This window comes from Sus scrofa, chromosome 7 (genome assembly GCF_054392235.1).
Source record: "Sus scrofa isolate SSC_HxYL_T2T_F1_AM1 chromosome 7, Sscrofa_HxYL_maternal_Yorkshire_Landrace_v2.0, whole genome shotgun sequence".
NCBI classification, from domain to species: domain Eukaryota; kingdom Metazoa; phylum Chordata; class Mammalia; order Artiodactyla; family Suidae; genus Sus; species Sus scrofa.
This window is the reverse complement of record NC_139389.1, coordinates 73,192,962-73,211,496: the sequence shown is the minus strand read 5'-3', so window position 1 is coordinate 73,211,496 and position 18,535 is coordinate 73,192,962. Positions and strand designations below refer to the sequence as shown.

The 18,535-nt window shown below is 42.4% G+C and overlaps 1 protein-coding gene and 1 long non-coding RNA gene across 4 annotated transcripts in view; one reads left to right on the top strand and one right to left on the bottom strand.

Moving 5' to 3' along the window:
- PRORP (protein only RNase P catalytic subunit) overlaps positions 1-12,259 on the top strand; it is a 143,176-nt gene extending 130,917 nt beyond the window's left edge. For 2 of the 3 annotated variants that reach the window (XM_021099168.2, XM_084969029.1), the window contains exons 6-9: positions 6,259-6,407; positions 9,570-9,765; positions 11,215-11,307; positions 11,865-12,259. In XM_021099168.2, coding sequence (XP_020954827.2) covers positions 6,259-6,407; positions 9,570-9,765; positions 11,215-11,307; positions 11,865-12,122 — 696 coding nt within the window. In that variant the 3' untranslated portion in view covers positions 12,123-12,259. Of the gene's footprint in view, positions 1-6,258; positions 6,408-9,569; positions 9,766-11,214; positions 11,835-11,864 lie in introns of those variants that run through there. The other variant, XM_084969030.1, reaches the window with a different exon arrangement.
- A 432-nt stretch (positions 12,260-12,691) lies between these two features.
- On the bottom strand, positions 12,692-18,113 carry LOC102166186 (uncharacterized). The gene is made up of 3 exons (XR_014810717.1): positions 17,558-18,113; positions 16,656-16,842; positions 12,692-15,470 (listed from the first exon to the last, which is right to left on the bottom strand). It is a non-coding gene; the product is annotated as an uncharacterized LOC102166186 (long non-coding RNA).
- Between the last annotated feature and the right edge of the window lie 422 nt (positions 18,114-18,535).

The following is an 18,535-nucleotide window of genomic DNA, read 5'->3' as shown; positions in this document are numbered from 1 at the left end:
AAAAGTAAGTCACTTATGAGTAATGTCACTTATGAGTTAAAAAAAAAACAAAAAAAAACAAAAAACAAAAAACAAAAAACCATCCTCTTATTTGTTCCTACCAGAGAGAAACCAAATTAGAATAGAATCCAAACTGGAAAATACTCCCACCAAATACTAAGCTACAAATTTACTCTCCTGGTTTTTGGAGAATCATCCTTTAGACATCGTAGGAGCTGTATAGGAAGGAGGTGAGGTCTTGGGTAGAGGAGGGAGGTGCGATCTTGATCCCACCTTAACCTTGAAGTCCTGGGTACCCAGAGTTCTGGAATTAATTTGGAATTTTAGATATTCTCTAGAATCAGCTGTACTGTTTATTTTACTCTCCACGTGGTCCAGATTCCAGACCCTTTAGGCAGGTGTAGAACTGTCCTCACCATCTCTGCATTCTCCAGGTTGAGAACATCCAGAGTGGATCTTGGCTTCTCTGGTCTGGAACTGCCCCAAGCTCAGGGAAGGCTCACATAGCTCCCATATAAACCTAATCCCTGTTAGGAGTCTCAAAGGGAGGATTGCCTTTGATAGGGTATTGACCATTCTGTACACATGGATATGTGTATATTCTGTCACACACTTCTTCAGCCTTCCTGTGAAGCTCAGTTTGGTTTTGGTTTTAAGATTTGGTATGGTTTGTTTGTTTGGCTTTTTAATTCTTATTTTGAGATATTCATAGATTTCCATGCAGATAAAGAAATAATACAAAAAGATTCCATGTATCTTTTAAGAAATTTCCTCCAATAGTTAATCTTACCAAACTATAATATCACAGCCAGGATTTTGATATTGATGCAGTCAAGAGAGCATTTCCATGGCACAGGATGCTTCATGTTGTCCTCTTATAGCCACACTATACTTAGAACCACACTTCCTTCCTGCCCCACCCCCACTTATGGGTGTCCAATTGCTCTAGCAACATTTGTTTCCTTGGCATATTTGTGTGAATCTATTCCTGGCTCATTCACGCTGCTCTATTAAATCTATATGTCTATTTCTCCATCAATATCACACATTTAGATTAACCGTAGCTATGTAATAAGACTTAAAATGAAGTAGCCTAATTTTTTCCACTTGATTCTTCTTTTTCAAAATGAGTTTAGCTACTCTTACTCCTTTGCTTCTCCATGTCTGTTTAGAATAATCTTGCCTATAACTACATAAAAATCTTGCTGGGATTTTGCTAGGAATTGCATTAAATCCATATATCAATTGGAGAGAACTGACACCTTTACTGTCTCGAGTCTTCCAGTCCATGAACAATGATGTGTTGTTGAGTTCTTCTACGTACTTGCTGATTTTCTGTCTAGTTCTCTCAGGGTTTGTTTGGGTTTTTTTTTTTTTTTTTTTTTGGTCTTTTTGTCTTTTTGTCTTTTCAGGCCCGTACCCGTGGCATACGGAGGTTCCCAGGCTAGGAGTCCAATCGGAGTTACAACTGCTGGCCTACACCACAGCCACAGCAACACCAGATCCGAGCCACGTACACACAGCTCATGGCAACGCCAGATCCTTAACCCACTGAGCGAGGCCAGGGATCGAACCCTTAACCTCACAGTTCTTAGTCAGATTTATTTCCGCTGCTCCTAGTTTTCTCAGTTATTGACAGAGGAGTGTTGAAGTCTCCTGCTCTAAATGTAGGTTTGTCCGTTTCTCCTTTTAGTTGTGCGAGCTTTTGCTTCACATATTTTACAGCTCTGTTATTTGGTTCACACACATCTAGGATGTCCATGTCTTCTTGGTGGAATGACCATTTTATCATTATTACACGTTGTTCTTATGTGTCTCTGAGTTTGTTTGTTTTTGCTCTGAGGTCTTCTTCACTTAATGTAGTCACTGACTTTCCTTGTATGAATATTTGCATAATATAATTTTTCCATCCTTTTGCTTTCCATAACCCATATTATTATATTTGAAGTGATTTTCTTTTAGGTAACATATACTTGGATCCTGTTTTTTAATCCACTCTCCCAATCTCTATGTTTTAATTGATGTATTAGAACCCTTTATAGTTTATGTTATTATTGAAATGTTAGGGTTTGTGCCTGCCTTTTGTTTGTTCGTTTGTTTTCTATTATCTCTGTTTTTTTCTCTTTTATTTTTCCTGCATTCCTGTGGGCTACTTGAACTTATTTATTTATTTATTTATTTACTTTTTGTCTTTTGAGGGCCGCACCTGCAGCATGTGGAGGTTCCCAGTCTAAGGGTCCAATCAGAGCTACAGCTGCCAGCCTACACCACAGCCACAGCAACGCCAGATCCGAGTTGTTTTGTGACCTACACCACAGCTCACGGCAACGCCGGATCCTTAACCCCTTGAATGAGGCCGGGGATCAAACCTGCAACCTCATGGTTCCTAGTTGAACTCGTTTCTGCTGAGCCACGATGGGAACTCTGACTTGAACTTTTTTGGAATTCCATTTTTATGTATCTGTAATGGGTGTTTTGTTAATCATAGTGTCTTTGAGTGTATCTCCTCACAGCATTTTCAGAGGTTGTTCTTCTATTACATATATACACATACACACATAGAGAACATCACAGTCTGCTGGTGTTGCCATTTTCACAAGTTTTCTCTCTTGCTAGACTGTGTCCTGGTCCTTTGGCTAGAGAAAACAGCCTTTGTTGGTCCTTTTTGTCTGCATTCATTGATATTTCCAAGTTGTTGGCTTCTTGAGATCCAAGCATAGAATATATGAGGCCAAAAGAAAAATCCAAGGAACTTACCAACATGTCATTCCTTGTGTCCTAAAGTCCATAACCAGCCTGCCTTTTTTTTTTTAAATTTTTAATTTTTATTTTTATTTGTCTTTTTAGGGCCCAAACCCTTGGCGTATGGAGGTTCCCAGGCTAGGTGTCTAATCAGCCAGATCTAGGCCGTGTCTATGACCTACACAACAGCTTACGGCAACACTGGATCCTTAATCCACTGAGCAAGGTCAGGGATTGAATCCGCAACCTCATCGTTCCTGGTCAGATTCATTTCTGCTGCACCATGACAGGAACTCCCAGTCTACCTTTTTAATCTACTTTTCACAGTCTTATGTTTGTTTGTATATAATATCTCCGCTTTTTAGTTGTACACAGTAGGAGAGATAGGGAAAATTACATCCACTCCATCTTCTGAGAAGTGGAGATTTCTCCCAATTTTGTTTTATTTTTTTGTTTTTTAAAATTGTACCAGTGTTCTCACTTGGCTTCTGGAACACTCTACTCTCCCGATTTTCGCTTTATCACAATGATTGCTGCCCTTTTCTCCTTGTGATAGCTTTTTCTTCTCTTGCCTTTTTTTTTCTTTTCTGGCCACCCCATGGCATATGGAGTTCCTGGACCAGGGATTATATCCAAGCCACAGTTGCTACCTCCTCCACAGCTGCAGCAATGCTGGATCCTTAACCCATTGTGCCAGGCCAGGGATTGAACCTGCATCCCAACGCTTCAGAGATACCACTGATCCTGTTGTGCTACAGCGAGAACTCCTCCCAGTTTTTTTATTTTTTATTTTTTTTTTTAGTTTTATTTTTTGTCTTTTTAGGGCTGCCCCCACGGCATATGGAGGTTCCCAGGCTAGGGATCTAATTGGAGTTGTAGCCGCCGGCCTACACCACAGCCACAGCAATGCAGGATCCAAGCCGCATCTGCGACCTACACCACAGCTCACGGCAACGCCAGATCTTTAACCCACTGAGCAAGGCCAGGGATCAAACCTGCAACCTCATGGTTCCTAGTCGGATTCATTTCCATTGCTCCACGATGGGGACTCCTATAATTTTTTTTTTTTTTTTTTTTTTTTTTTGCTTTTTAGGGCTACATCTGTGGCATATGGAAGTTCCCAGGCTAGGGGTCGAATCAGAGCTATAGCTGCTGGCCTATGTCACAGCCACAGCAACGCTGGATCCTTAGCCCACTGAGGAAGGCCAGGGGTCGAACCTGTATCCTCATGAATCCTAGTCGGTTTCGTTAACCGCTGAGCCATGAAGGGAACTCCCCTAGTTTTATTTTTGATCTAACAGAGAATTAAGGTGAATTTTCTTTTTCTTTACTATTCTGAGTATAGCTATGACTCTGACCCAGCCCACTGGATCCAGTCTTGGAATTTACCACAGAGGAAGTGGGCTCATAGCTAGACTGTCACAGAGTTTCAGGCAAGTGCCTTTATTCCACAAACTCATCTTTTCTTTCCTGTGTCTTTCCTCTAATCTCCTTTGTTTGCATCCTTTTCAGAGAACTGCTACTAATAGAGACCTCTCAGCCACAAGATGGTGCCCTGGAGTAGTTTGAGCTAAGCTTTTTCTGCTCTTCCTTGGGCCCCCATCTTTAACTCAATATTAGTAAACTTAAGGCCATTTATCTAAACTAAGGTATAGATATGAAGACCCAGTTGTATTTTTCTTTAAGCCATATCTTCCCAGATATGTGGACTCAGTATCGAAAACTGCTTTTGTTTGAATTTTTTGTGTGTCCTTTTTTTTTTTGTTTCTTTAGGGCCACACCCTCGGCATATGGAGATTTCCAGGCCAGGGATCAAATTGGAGCTGCAGCTGCCAGCCTACACTGCAGCCACAGAAATTCCAGCTCCAAGCTAAGTCTGTGGCCTACACCACAGCTCATGGCAATACCGGATCCTTAACCCACTGAGCAAGGCCGGGGATCAGACTGGCACCTTCATGGACTAGTCAGATTCGTTACTGCTGAGCCACAACAGGAACTCCAAATTGTTTTTGTATCTTTATATTAACTTTGTGAGAATTCATATAGAAGTTTTTAAAAAAGTAATTGTCATTCCTCTTGATGAATCCACTTGCCATTTTTGTATCTGGGTTCATTGAAAATAATCTATAATCTCAGCATAGCTTTAAGAAAGGAATGTTGGAATGGCCATCATTAATAAGTCCACAAATAACAAGTGCTAGAGAGGGTGTGCACTGTTGGTGGGAATGTAAGCTGGTACAACAACTATGGAGAACAGTATGGAGGTACCTTAGAAATCTATACTTAGAACTACCATATAATCCAGCAATCCCACTCCTGGGCATATATCCGGACAAAACTTTCCTTAAAAAAGACATATGTACCCGCATGTTCATTGCAGCTCTATTCACAATAGCCAAGACATGGAAACAACCCAAATGTCCATCAACAGATAAATTGGGTTAGGAAGATGTGGTATATATACACAACGGAATACTATTCAGCCATAAAAAAGAACAACATAATGCCATTTGCCACAACATGGATGGAACTAGAGACTCTCATACTGAGTGAAATAAGTCAGAAAGAGAAAGACAAATACCATATGATATCACTTATATTGGGAATCTAATATATGGCACAAATGAACCTTTTCACAGAAAAGAAAATCATGGACTTGGAGAAGAGACTTGTGGTTGCCCTGGGGGAGGGGGAGGGAGTGGGAGGGATCGGGAGCTTGGGGTTAAGAGATGCAAACTATTGCCCTTGGAATGGATTTACAATGAGATCCTGCTGTGTAGCACTGGGAACTATGTCTAGATACGTAACATCGCAACACGACAGTGGGAGGAAAAATTATGTATACATGTATGTGTAATTTGGTCCCCATGCTGTACAGTGGGAAAGTAAATAAATAAATAAATGGAATGCTGTAAGTGCATTCTGAAGGAGACATACCCTCAGTGTCTTTTGAGGTGTTTGAATCCATGAACGAAATTTTCTTAGTGAAGATGTTTGCTTTAGATTACTAACCTAACTTTTAAAATAATAGCTTGTAGGATTATTTTAAAATGCACAGAATAAAAAGACTGGTAAATAAAAAGCAATTATTTTAGGGAATGTTTTCTTACCTCTTATCAGAAAAGAGCATTTCACCATTGAGATTACCATCTTGTCATCTGGAAGAATCCATCCCCTTACTTAAGATTCTTCCCTTGGGAGTTCCTGTCATGGCGCAGTGGTTAACGAATCCGACTAGGAACCATGAGGTTGCAGGTTCGGTCCCTGCCCTTGCTCAGTGGGTTAATGATCTGGCGTTGCCGTGAGCTGTGGTGTAGGTTGCAGACGCGGCTCGAATCCCGCATTGATGTGGCTCTGGCGTAGGCCGGTGGCTACAGATCCGATTCGACCCCTAGCCTGGGAATCTCCATATGCCGCAGGAGCAGCCCAAGAAATAGCAAAAAGACAAAAAAAAAAAAAAAAAAAAAAAAAGATTCTTCCCTTGACCCTCTTGGGGACGGGCTTTGTGTTTTTCAGCTGTTGGATGTGGTCTCTCAACTAGCCAAGCAGAATCTTAAAGTGCTGGTCCTGGGCCGCAAGCACATGCTGATGCAGAATTCCCGGTGGAGAAAGGATGATATGGAAAAGGTGCAAAAGCAAGCCAGCTATTTCTTTGCAGACAACATGTAGGTATTGAAGTTATTAAGTGAATTATACTAGGCTCCAGTCATCTGCTTGTTAGTTATATGTTTGCCATTTTTGAAGTGCATGTATATGTCTGTTTACTCAGCCTCATTCAAAAAAAGGAGGGGGCCAATTCCCGTTGTGGCTCAGCAGGTTAAGGACTTGACGTTGCCTCTGTGAAGCCTTGCCCAGTTGGTTAAGGATCCAGCATTCCCACAAGCAAGCTGCAGTATAGGTCACAGATGTGGCTTGGGATACAGTGTTGCTGTAGCTGTGGTGTAGGCTCCAATTTGACCCCTAGCCCATGAACTTCCATATATGTTGCAGGTGCGGCCGTTTAAAAAAAAAAAAAAAAAGATTTGAGGCAGCTTACAAAAATAGCTTTTTACATCGAGATAAATAGTTGAGGAAATCAGGTTAAAGGGTAAATGTGATAAAGTCCAAAATGAGATGAGTACACAGAATACATGTCATAAATTCCTAAATAGATCATTTAACAAATAGTTTACAAATATGAGCACCTTCTATGTTCTTGGAGAAGTGGCAGTGATCAAGACCAAGTCCTTGCCCTCTTGGGATTTAACAATAAACAGGTAAACAAATAAGCAGGTAATATAATTCAGGCAGTGCTCACAGCTTTGAAGACAGTGAAGCTGAACAAGGAGCTGGAAGAGGACGGGGAAGGGGGTAGGTCAGAGGGAAGTAGATGAAGAGGTCGGGAAAGGGCTTCGGGAAGGGGCATATCTGAATGGAAGGAGTGAGTCATTTGAGAAAGGGGGAGAAGCTACCAGGCTGAGGACCAGCAAGGGTTCAAATGATCCTGAGACAGGACTAAGGAAAGCAGGCAGGCCAGTGGAGATGGGCAAGGGCAGCAAGAGGGAAGGTAGTCGGTTCTGAGGTTGGAGAGAAGGCAGGACCACGTTGCAGAGGACCGCGTGGGCTCTGGCAGGCAAGCAGGGGCCTGGACTTGAAGTATAGAGGGGATGTTGCCATGAGCTACAGCTTCCCAGGAAGCCAAAGGCACGTGGTCAGTAACAGAATAGACATGGTGTCCAGGGAGTATGGAGAAAGCAGCTAACCAGGAGGAGCATAGCTCCTCAACAGCGCATGTGAACTCTGAGCATGCACTTCGCTTTTCCTACTGTCTATGCCGACAAAGGTGCATTTACGACTTTGCACAGATAATGAGTGCGTTCGAGCCCTGAGTCTAGATTTCATTAGGTGGAATGTGATAACGTTAGGATTGGTCAGTATTCCCCAAGTCATTTCATCTTAAAAAGCTCAAATAACGCTCAGTGCCTAAAGCTGGAAGCTAACCCCTCATTCAGATCCCAAACCAAATCTCATTTTTGTTTAGCTGTCTTTTTATTTATTCGTAGGAGGGGGTACTTCCATCTTTCCAAGTGTATGCCAGAAATAAAGCTCTTCATGCAGTCACCTTAGACAACACTGGGTAGACATGAGGAGCGCGGGCTTGGGAATGAATCTACCCGGGTTCAGATCAGAATCTACCCGCCTCTTCCTTTCTGGAGAAGTGTTTCCCTTCTCTGTCTTTTTCTCTTCGCATATAACCCTCATGAGGGGAGTTCCCCTTGTGGCTCAGTATTAACAAACCTGACTAGTATGTTCGATCCCTGGCCCTGCTCAGTGGGTCAAAGAATCTGGTGTTGGCTGTGAGCTATGGTGTAGGTCGCAGACACAGCTCGGATCTGGCGTTGCTGTGGCTGTGGTGTAGGCCAGTGGCTACAGCTCCGATTCAACCCCTAGCCTGGGGACCTCCATATGCCATGTGTATGGCTCTAAAAAGACAAAAACAAAAACAAAACAACAACAACAAAACCTCATGGGAATGTTGGGAAGATTAAATGAGAAAATACCTGTAAATGAGTTAACTCATGTAAAACTCTTGTACAGCACCAAGTACATGAAAAGCATGTATGTTAGTTGCTGTCACCATCACAACTATTTTTCTTAGGTGGAAGGACTGGATAGATGCAATGTTATGATCAAGAAGCCTGTTGGAAATTGGTCTCATGCTTGGTTTGAGGTCTGCATTTGTTGCATACGCTTAAGTTCCAAACCCAGTTACAAAGATTGATTCGGGAGACCTTCTGTAGCTTTGGATTTAAATTTTTAACATTAACTCTATCTTCCACTAATGTGCCAAAGAAATTGGTTCAAACACACACCAGAGAGAAGAGTATAGTGAATCTCCACGTGATTGGGAATCAGCCAGCTCCAACAGTCACAGCATTTGTTAATCTTCTTCCATATTACCCTCGCATTTATTCTTCTTTTATTTTTCTCTCTCTTTTTCTTGGAGGAAAGACAGATTCCAATCATTTTATCATTTCACTTGAAATACTTCAGTATGAGGTAAATTTTAAAGGGTCTATTTTGCATCATTTGGGTAAAGGCATAAGGCAGTTCCCATGTTGCCATCCAAATCTCCTGAGCCAAGGTAGCCACCGCTGTTTTTACAGCTCATGTATTCAAGTAGTAAGTGCTCGTGACGAGGGTCCATTGGAGACTTTGAGCTCCTGGCTCTTCTTAAGCTGGAGATGCCTTCAGGTGCTGATCGGTGACTACCCAGAAGCTGCTTGGAGATACCAGTTTCTGTTTGAGGTTCTTATTTTTTCTTGGCCACCGTGTGGCATATGGAGTTCCTGGGCCAGGGATGCATTGTGCAGAGCTGGGGATCAAACCTGTGTCCTGGTGCTAGAGAAATGCTGCCAATCCCGTTGCACCACAGCGGAAACACCGTGTGAATGTTTCTTGAAATTGAGTGAGCAAAGGCAGGGAAAAGATATACTCTTTGGTGGATGATAGGAAAAATGCCCTGGGAACACAGAAAACCAGCTTTTGAATATGAAGAGAGAATTACCGTTAAAATTCTCCGTTCTGGTGGAAGAGGCCGGTGGGGCTGCTAAGAATCCCAGGCCTTTAGCAGTCCCTTCCCCTTGGCTTTCCATCTCTGCTCTAGACAGTGTTGTCTCCCAGCTGAGGACTTGCAGGTGGTACATAGTATCACTGAGATCATGTCAGTTCAGAACGCAGAGCCCTTCTAAGGAAAGCAGACTAAAAAGTGAACAGCATGGTGAAGACTGCCATTCTCTGCCTCTTGGGGCGTCTGCTGATTGTGTCCTTTCCCACATCTGGCTCAGCTCAGAGGACGATCCTTTCCTTCTGTATGCCACGCTGCACTCGGGGAACCACTGCAAGTTTATCACAAAAGATCTGATGCGCGACCACAAGGCCTGTCTGCCTGATGCCAAGACCCAACGCCTGTTCTTTAAGTGGCAGCAGGGACATCAGCTGGCAATCATCAGTAGGCATCCAGGATCCAGAATAACTTTTCAGGTATGTTATCTCTTCTCTACATAATGTCAACAACATCAAGTATATAGTGAGAAGGTGTCATAATCAAAGAATGTTGCGACTAGTCCTTGATGCTTTGTTTTTCTGCCTTAATTTGGTATTTGGAATTAGCCAGGTCCTAGAAACACAGTCTGCCAGAGCGGGAGTTTTCCTAGGCCAGCCCCACGTTAACTGACTAGTGAAAACACCTGGAATATCATCAGTTGCGACTTCAATATGTCATCAATTACAAATCCTCATGCGTGTTTTTTATTTTCCTGTTTATTGTTAAGACCTCAGAATTCCTTATCCCTTGTGGTTCATCATGCTTCTACTTCTGCAAAATAACTCCTTTTTCCTGTTTAGTCCACTTCTGTGGTATAGTCTCAGTTGAGTTCTTTTTTGATTCTAGTTTGAGTTCTTTTTTGATTCTAGTTTAAATACCTGTAAGTACAAGGATGCCTCTTGTGTGAAAGCAAAGGGAGAAAATCGAAAGGCGAGTTACTACAGAAAAACACGCTAGTGGTAAATATGGTCCAGGGGTCAAAAAATATACAGAATGAAATATGGTGTCAAATGATAGCAAAGACACAGCAAAATCAACTGTGGGAAACAATACAAGACAACTGACCTGGTTTCCTCAACAACGAAAAATAGCAAGAAAAATAGAGATGGAAAGGGACAATCTAGATTAAAGGAGAAATTGAGAGGGAATTCAGCCAGTCACAATGCAATAACCTTATTTCAATTCCTGTTCAAACAAATAAACTATAAAATATAGTTACACACATATCATAATTGGGAAAATGAAACACAAATTTGATGATAAGGAATTATTGATTCTTAAGTATAATAATGATATTGCTCTTTTATTTACGAAACAAATCCTTTCAGAGTTACATACTGAATTACAGAAGAAATGATATAACATCTGAGATTTACTTCAAAATAATCCATGGGGGGGGTGAGGAGGAGGCATATGGATGAATGGATGAAATAAGATTAGCCATGAATTGATAGTTGATAATGGTTGAAGCTGGATGATGGGTACATGGGAGTTCATTGTACATAATACACACCAGCTTATGTCCATGTATGTGGTTTTATTTAAACAGTTCATTTCTCTGTTTTTGTGTATTTGAAATTTTCCTGACACATAGAAAACCAATAAGGGCAACAAAAGGAATGTGTTTGTGTGTACAGGGGTGTGTGTGTGTGTGTGTGTGTGTGTGTTTCCTATAGAGAGTCCTTAATCTCAAAAATGAAGCCTGCCCCCAAAGGCACTCCTACAGTAGAATTCATCGTCCCAGAGCTAGCTGCTCTTCAAAAATCCACTGTTAAGTAAAACAGGGAATACATCTCTGAAGCAAACTGTTACCAGAAAAGAAAAGGAAATGGCCAGTATTCCTCTAGTGTTGTTTTCAACATGTGGTTCCCTTTTTACTTCAACAGCATATTCTGAGCTATGACACCGTGGTGCAGACAACCGGAGACTCATGGCACATACCTTATGATGAAGACCTGGTGGAAAGATACTCCTACGAGGTGCCAACCAAATGGCTTTGCCTTCACCGGAAGACATAGAGACTTACCGTTGTGCTAAACTTGTATCTCCTGGTTGGCCTCAGAGCTCTTAAGTTGATGCTTCTTTATTTTTTTTATTTTTATTTTTTTTGTCTTTTGTCTTTTTTTTTTGGTTGTTGTTGTTGTTGCTATTTCTTGGGCCGCTCCCACGGCATATGGAGGTTCCCAGGCTAGGGGCTGAATCGGAGCTGTAGCCACCGGCCTACGCCAGAGCCACAGCAACACGGGATCCGAGCCGCGTCTGCAACCTACACCACAGCTCACGGCAACGCCGGATCGTTAACCCACTGAGCAAGTGCAGGGACCGAACCCGCAACCTCATGGTTCCTAGTCGGATTCGTTAACCACTGCGCCACGACGGGAACTCCTGATGCTTCTTTAGAGCGTTGTTTCTGTCCTGTCTGACCCAGTTTGTCCTGCTTGGTCCAGTTGGTGTGTATATCAACAAGTAAATTTTTAATTAAATGAGATATAGTATGTTTTCTTAACCAGTTGCATTTTTCCCCCAACATTTGAAGCTCATCCAGAGTTGGGGAACTCGGCGCAGAGTGATGCCTACCTTTCTCCTATTGGGCCGTCTGTTCTACCTACTTGAGCAGCAGGGGCTTCTGGCATCCATTTTGCTAGTCCTGACCTCACCTTCAGGTAGCAGACCCAGGCCATCTGGCCTTGGGCTCTGGATTGTTTCTAAACACCTTCTCCATTTCTGGCATCATCTCATCCTCTGTATGTTATCTCCTACCCACCCTGAATCACTTATGGTCCTCTTATTATAAACTGGCCAAGATGTCAAAGGCTTACTAGCAAGTTTTATCACCCAATGATTTGGGTCAGAGGAAAGGGAGCAGTTCCTTCTCTGTGATTGCTTCTTCTTCCTTTTGTAACACCTTTTCCAAATTGATTCAACATTCTGTGAACACTACTAATTCCATCACTTGGTATGAGGGCTTTCTAAAGTATATGGATTTTTGTTTTCATTTAATCAAGTTTGATGTAGTTTACCAAAGTGATTAAGTTTTAAGAGTTGCCCCTGTTTCACTCCCTTACTAGGTAGCTCATATCTTGATTTTAGCTGAAGTATTCATGTCTGCAACACATTATGACAGGTCTTTCCTTATTCATACATAGTATATGATTTAATATTCAAAAAAAGGCAGAAACCAATCTGTGGTGATAAAAATCAGAATAGTAGTTGCCTAAGGAAAGAGAACAGAGAACTTTGTGGGGGAGATGGAAAGTTCTGGGTGGTGCTAACATAGGTGCTTATTAGTCAGAGTTCATCACACTAAACACTTAAAATTGATGCATTTACAACAATGTAACTCAAAAAAGCATAAAAAGATAAAATGCATAAAAAGATAGTTATTTATATGGAGAGAATAATGACCTCATTTACATAAAACCATATACATGGATATAAGTAGGCGTGTGCTATGCACAGAGAGACAATCCAGGAAAAACTGAGGAGGACGGGGGAGATGTTTCATCTCAGTCCCTGTTCCTGGATTTAGTACAGCTGCCCACCTCGAGGAGGGAGCTCTCCAGACAAGTGTCTGATAAATTGAGACCATCAAAAGATGCTGAGAATCAGAAAGCTCTTGTAAATCCACACTGCTTATTTTCTGAATGTCGTGAACTACATACTTACAACTATGCCTTCCGCGAGGTAAATTATTATTATTTTTAGAGGTAAATTATTTTTTAAGGAACTATCCTAGTTTTAAGAAAATTAGAAAAAATGCACTTGCTAAATGAGCTTGTCTAAAAGCTTAATGCAGATTCCTCCCAAGTTGCTCATTGAGATGTGGGAAGATTAAAAAAAGAATCAGGACTTCGAGCAACCTTGAAGAACATAAAGCCCAACAGTAGCATTTTATAGAGGAGGCACAGACCCGGGAAGATGAAATGCTCCCCTGGGTCCCACAGCTAGTTAGGGGAGACGCTGCTGCCGTCACCCAGTCTGCTGATGTGTCAGCCCAGTAGTCTTTCTTCCACTTTACACTGTGATTTAGGCCAGAGAGTAGCTCATAAAAACTCAGACAGACTGAATGGTAGAGCATCCGGTGTGCAGATTTAGAAACTTTGTCAGCCACATAAGAGAAAGTGGCGGGGAGTGAGAGGGAGGGGACAAGGGAGGACGACCTCTGTAAGGGCCCAGGTTTCCACAGTGGCTCTTCAGGGTAGAAAATTGTGGTAGGGAAATCACATGATTCTTGAGCTCTTTAATACCATTGCAAAACAAAACCCTAATTTCTACTTGAGGTGAACTGAGGTGCATCTGTCATTTGACCAGGAAAAGGGGGATTCTAGGGCTGCTCAGAGGCAACTGCAGTGACATGGGACGCAGGGGAGCACTCGATTCTATGCTTGAAGGCAGCTGGTACCCAACACTTGGGCTGCCTCTTGTATTCAGGTCACCCGAGGGAAACAAAAGCTACCTGTCTGATTCAAGGTCCCAGTCACAGTAGGAAAATGAATTTAAAAACCTGTGCCCTGGATTGAGAGTATCTTTAAAGCCTGCCAGCCATCAACAATGAAGGCTTTGAAAGGGCACTGATGCTGCCACTGAAAAGCACTTCTAAAGTGCTTTGTGCTCCCCTCTGGCTTCCCCCTGAATTTAAACTCTTTTCCTCTTGCTGTTCTCAGACCCAAAAAAGAGGAAATCTCAAAGGAGAAGCCTGAGTTCATTCCCTCAGGGCTCCCTTGGGACTGTGTCACCTCAACTGCCTTGTTCTTCATATTAAATGAGGTTTTCTCTTCAAATTTGTACTTAAATATAATTAGTGCTTTCCCTGGTCCACTAGCAGATTTCTGGCTTTTTAAAAAGCTGTCCTAAGATACTATAAAATGCATATGTGTCCCCATTAGATTTCCTTCTCCCTGACAGCTTCGTTCTAAAGCAGGAATGGAAGGAAGGATGTGTTACTAGGCACCTGCGTTCTGGCCCATCATGGTGAGTCTTCATTTGCTAAAAGTCAAAATTATCAAGTTAGTCGAGGGCAAAGCTAAATGGAGTCTAGATAGTACTTTGCTTATCAACTTCAGCAGCTCAGAATTTCTAAGGGAACCCTTGTGGGAATGACTGGGAGCATAGGAACATAAACCATCATGATGAAATACTGGGATTTTGTCTTGGGTTCCTTCAGGGCTGGGACTTCAGCAGGGTTCTTAGTAGGTGGGACAAGGCAGCTGCTGGAGCCTCCTGTAACCTACAGGAGAGAGTAGGGTTGCCAGATAAAGTACAGGACTCCCAATTAAATGCAAATTTCAGATAAATGACAATTTTTTAAGTACAAATATGTCCCAAGTATTACAAGATATATGTATATATATTTGTCTTTTTAGGGCTGCACCACAGCGTATGGAGGTTCCCAGGCTAGGGGTCGAATCAGAGCTGCAGCTGCCAGCCTACACCACAGCCACTGCAACATGGGATCTGAGCCATATCTGCAATCTACACTGCAGCTCACTGGCAATGCCGGGTCCTTAACCCGCTGAGCGAGGCCAGGGATCAAACCTGCGTCCTCATGGTTCCTAGTCAGATTCATTTCCTCTGAGCCGCAGCGGCAACTCCAACAAGGATATATTTATACTAAAAATATTCACCATCTACCTGAAATTCACATTTAACAGGGCATCCTGTATTTTTATTGGCTACATCTGGCAACCCTGGGTGGGAATTACACAGAAGGATGAGGGGTGTTGGGAAATGAGGCATCTAAAAAGCCTACAGCCCTACAGGAGGCAGGAGGAGAATATGGATAAGAAAGGAGATGAGCAAAAGGCACCTGGGAGGGAGAAGAAAGGAGAGAAGACCAGCTTTTCCCTGCCTTGTCCCAACCAACGATAAGTTGAGTAGACGATACAGACAAAGGAAGTTCTTTTCAGAGATCTACGTGGAGGAAGCCATACAAACCTGCGGCATGAAGGAAAATGCAAGACAGAAACACCAATAAGTAAATGCAGTAGATCTTGAGAAATAATCTTTGATTTTCTCTTAGCATGTCTGTATTATGGTGTTCCAAGAGTCCTCGAAGCCTTTTCTCCCCAAGTTTGTTCTCTATTGGCAATATCTGATCTGACTAGATGCTTCCAGAAATTGTACGTACACAACTTGCTTTCAACTGGGAAGTGAAATAAACAGGAAGACAATTATCTAGTCACTGATAGCAGCTAAAAATAGTCTGTTTTGCTACCACAGTACTCTCAGAAGTACACTCTTATCTAATGGATTAAGTTATTAAAATAACCATAGTAATTTATGGTAAATAAAACTGTCATGTGAAGGGTTTTTGGTAGCTTCTGAGGAAAGTTGATTTAGTGTTAAGTGATAAATCTCTTTGGCGTTAGTTAAAATCCAGCCCAAGAAGCAAATACTTGAGACATCACAATTTTTATTATGGTAGAGACATTAACTCATTTTAAGGAGACCAGTTCAGATTGCCCTGCCACTCTCAGCTGGTAGGACATTCCTACACGTCAAGTTTAGTTCACATCTAAAATAGTGAACGTCCATTACTAAAACAGGTTTCTTGTGCCTTCTATGACTGCGTCAGAACTGAGAATGTCAGTGTCCTGAATTCCCTGACGGTGGAATTCTCAGACAGTTCTGCCCTTCCTTTGCTCTCTGGGGCAGAGTGGCGTCCTGGTTTGGGAGGATATTATGGGGCCTCCACCTCAACGAGACAGGTTCTTTGGTGGAAGTCATCATGGCAGGTCGTCCAAAAGGTAAGTCCCTCACCCAGATTCATTGCTTCAATTGTCCTATATTAGTAATTGTTTAAAAATAAATCATTCCTGGAGTTCCCTTGCAGCAGCAGGTTAAAGACCCGGCATTGTCACTGCAGCAGCTTGGGTCACTGCCATGACACAGGTTCAACCCCTGTCCCGGGAACTTAGCTGTGCCACAGGCACAGTCCAAAATAAGTAAATTAACTCAATCAGTCAATTTGTATTTTCTTCCTCCTTTCAGGGACCTTGTCCTAGAATCCAAAGTTTCATTTTTTTCTATCCTTTGTTCCAAAGCTGAGTAATCTAATGCTATCAAGTTTTCAGACATATATGCTCCTGATATATATATCACACACACACTCACACACATATATAATTTTTAAGGGTTATTCATTCTCTGTAAACTCTTTTGTAATATATTTTTCCCCATCTGAGAGAAAATGAAAAATTTCTTGTTCTCATAGTCTTCTACCACTTCTTCCGCTTGTATTCCAAACATCATAAATTTGTAAAATGAGGCAGTCAGGTTAAGCTAGGGCATTGCTGTAAATTATAGACTCGTGTAGTTGTATACTCACCAACTAGTCCTCAAGGCTTCCTTGTGTTCAAAAGGACATTTGTGTTCCAGGAAGCTGTCACCCTGATGATAGCTGATGGCTCAAATTAAGGCTTGTGTCCTTTGGCATGCAGTCCTGTTCTGGCAGGAGTCCTCAAATCCTTGAAGAAATGGGTCTTTTCCAAGTTAGGCCCTCTGATCTCCAACTCCTAAAGAAATAAACTCTCGTCAGACCAAGTTTTTGAAGAGAAAGTCTGAGGAAGTTTTGCTACTTTACACAGAGAGCTTTTCATTTTTTTATTTTATTTTATTTTTTTAGGTAAATATTGTGGCTCTTTTTGTTCTTTGACACACCAAGGGAAGTTTCTGTGAGGAAACCAGTATTCAACAGTTCGTGCTTCATTTTTTTTCTTTCTAGGGTCGCACCTGCAATATATGGAAGTTCCCAGGCTAGGGGTCAAATCAGAGCCTATGCCACAGCCACAGCCATGCAGGATCTGAGCTGAGTCTGCAACCTACACCGCAGCTCACAGCAACACTGGGTCCTTAACCCACTGAGCAAGGCCAGGGATTGAACCTGCATCCTCATGGATACTAGTCAAGTCCTTAACCTGAGCCACAATGGGAACTCCAAACTTTATAACTCAGATTTTTTTCTTCCCGTTCCCACTGCCATTATCCCCAGAGATGTCAGTGCCGTCCATATTCTGGTCTCATTGTTCCTTCACCACTTAAGCTCTGATGATTTTCAGCCTCCTGTGAGATGCCAACCTGGATCTTTTAAACTACCTAAAAGTGCTCCCATTTCAGGATTTCAGACTTTCAAGCCCTTCATTTTGACCACAGCCTCCTAACCTGCCCCACTTCTTGCCTCATCCCAACTCCCAGTTCCCAGGCCTGTTCTTAGGCCTGTCCCTTTCTCACCTGGAGGCCTCTCTTGTCCATCCCCATCTGGCTTCTCTTGCCTTCTTCCTCTTCCCATCCTCCCCTTAAACCATTTCAGTAACACTTCAGATTCCTTCCACGCATTTTACCTCCTGCGGTGTCCATCATATCTGTTCTAAGCCTAACTTTGAGTGGCCCCAGACCATGCCGCTTCCTCCTGTCCTGTCACCATAGTCTTGCTAGGAAAGTCATGAGATTACACTGCTGAAATTACACTCCCCTTTGAAGGTCTTTTTGTTTCCCCTTTCAATGAATTCCCATTAACTTCCTGAAGGAGCTCTCCCAATCTTTGCTATCGTAACTTGAAAAATCACTTGTCTCTGCAGCCTCCGTGTCTTTTTCTGTTCATTAGGGAAGGTGGCGACCGCAGTGCGTCTCAGACTCTACCAGACATGAGATCTAATTTAAAGTGCTGATTCTGATTCAGGTCTGGTGTGCCTAGTGATGCCAATGCCGCAGGCCCTATTTGGAGTAGAATTTTGAGTAGCCTCAAATGAGCTCCAAGGTTAATTACAAGTAATAATAGAACACTGGTGATTCTAAGTGCTGAGTCATAATCTTGCCACTCTCACTCTCAGCAGATGACTTAAGCAGGAACTAAAAGGCATCTGTTGTGAACCTCTTCAGCAGTTTTCGCCCTTTCCAACAACTTTCCTAGCCTCACCCCTTTCTCCCTTTTCTTTTCTAGGTTACTTTTTCTACCTGCCTCTATGCTATCCCTTCTTGCTGACATGGGAACTTGTTCCCTCAGTTAATCCCTTTCCACGGCTCACTTCCCCCATATAACTACAAATACCTTCAGACTTCCAGCCTGACAAATTGTGCTTCCCAGACTTCTCAGAGGAAAGAGCCAACTCTGCTCCTGCTTTCCTTCCAGTTCCCCATTTGCAGCTGAGCATTTCTACCTCAGTAGCCTCTGGACCCTCAAACTCAACCCCTCTGAAAGCAGTTCACTTC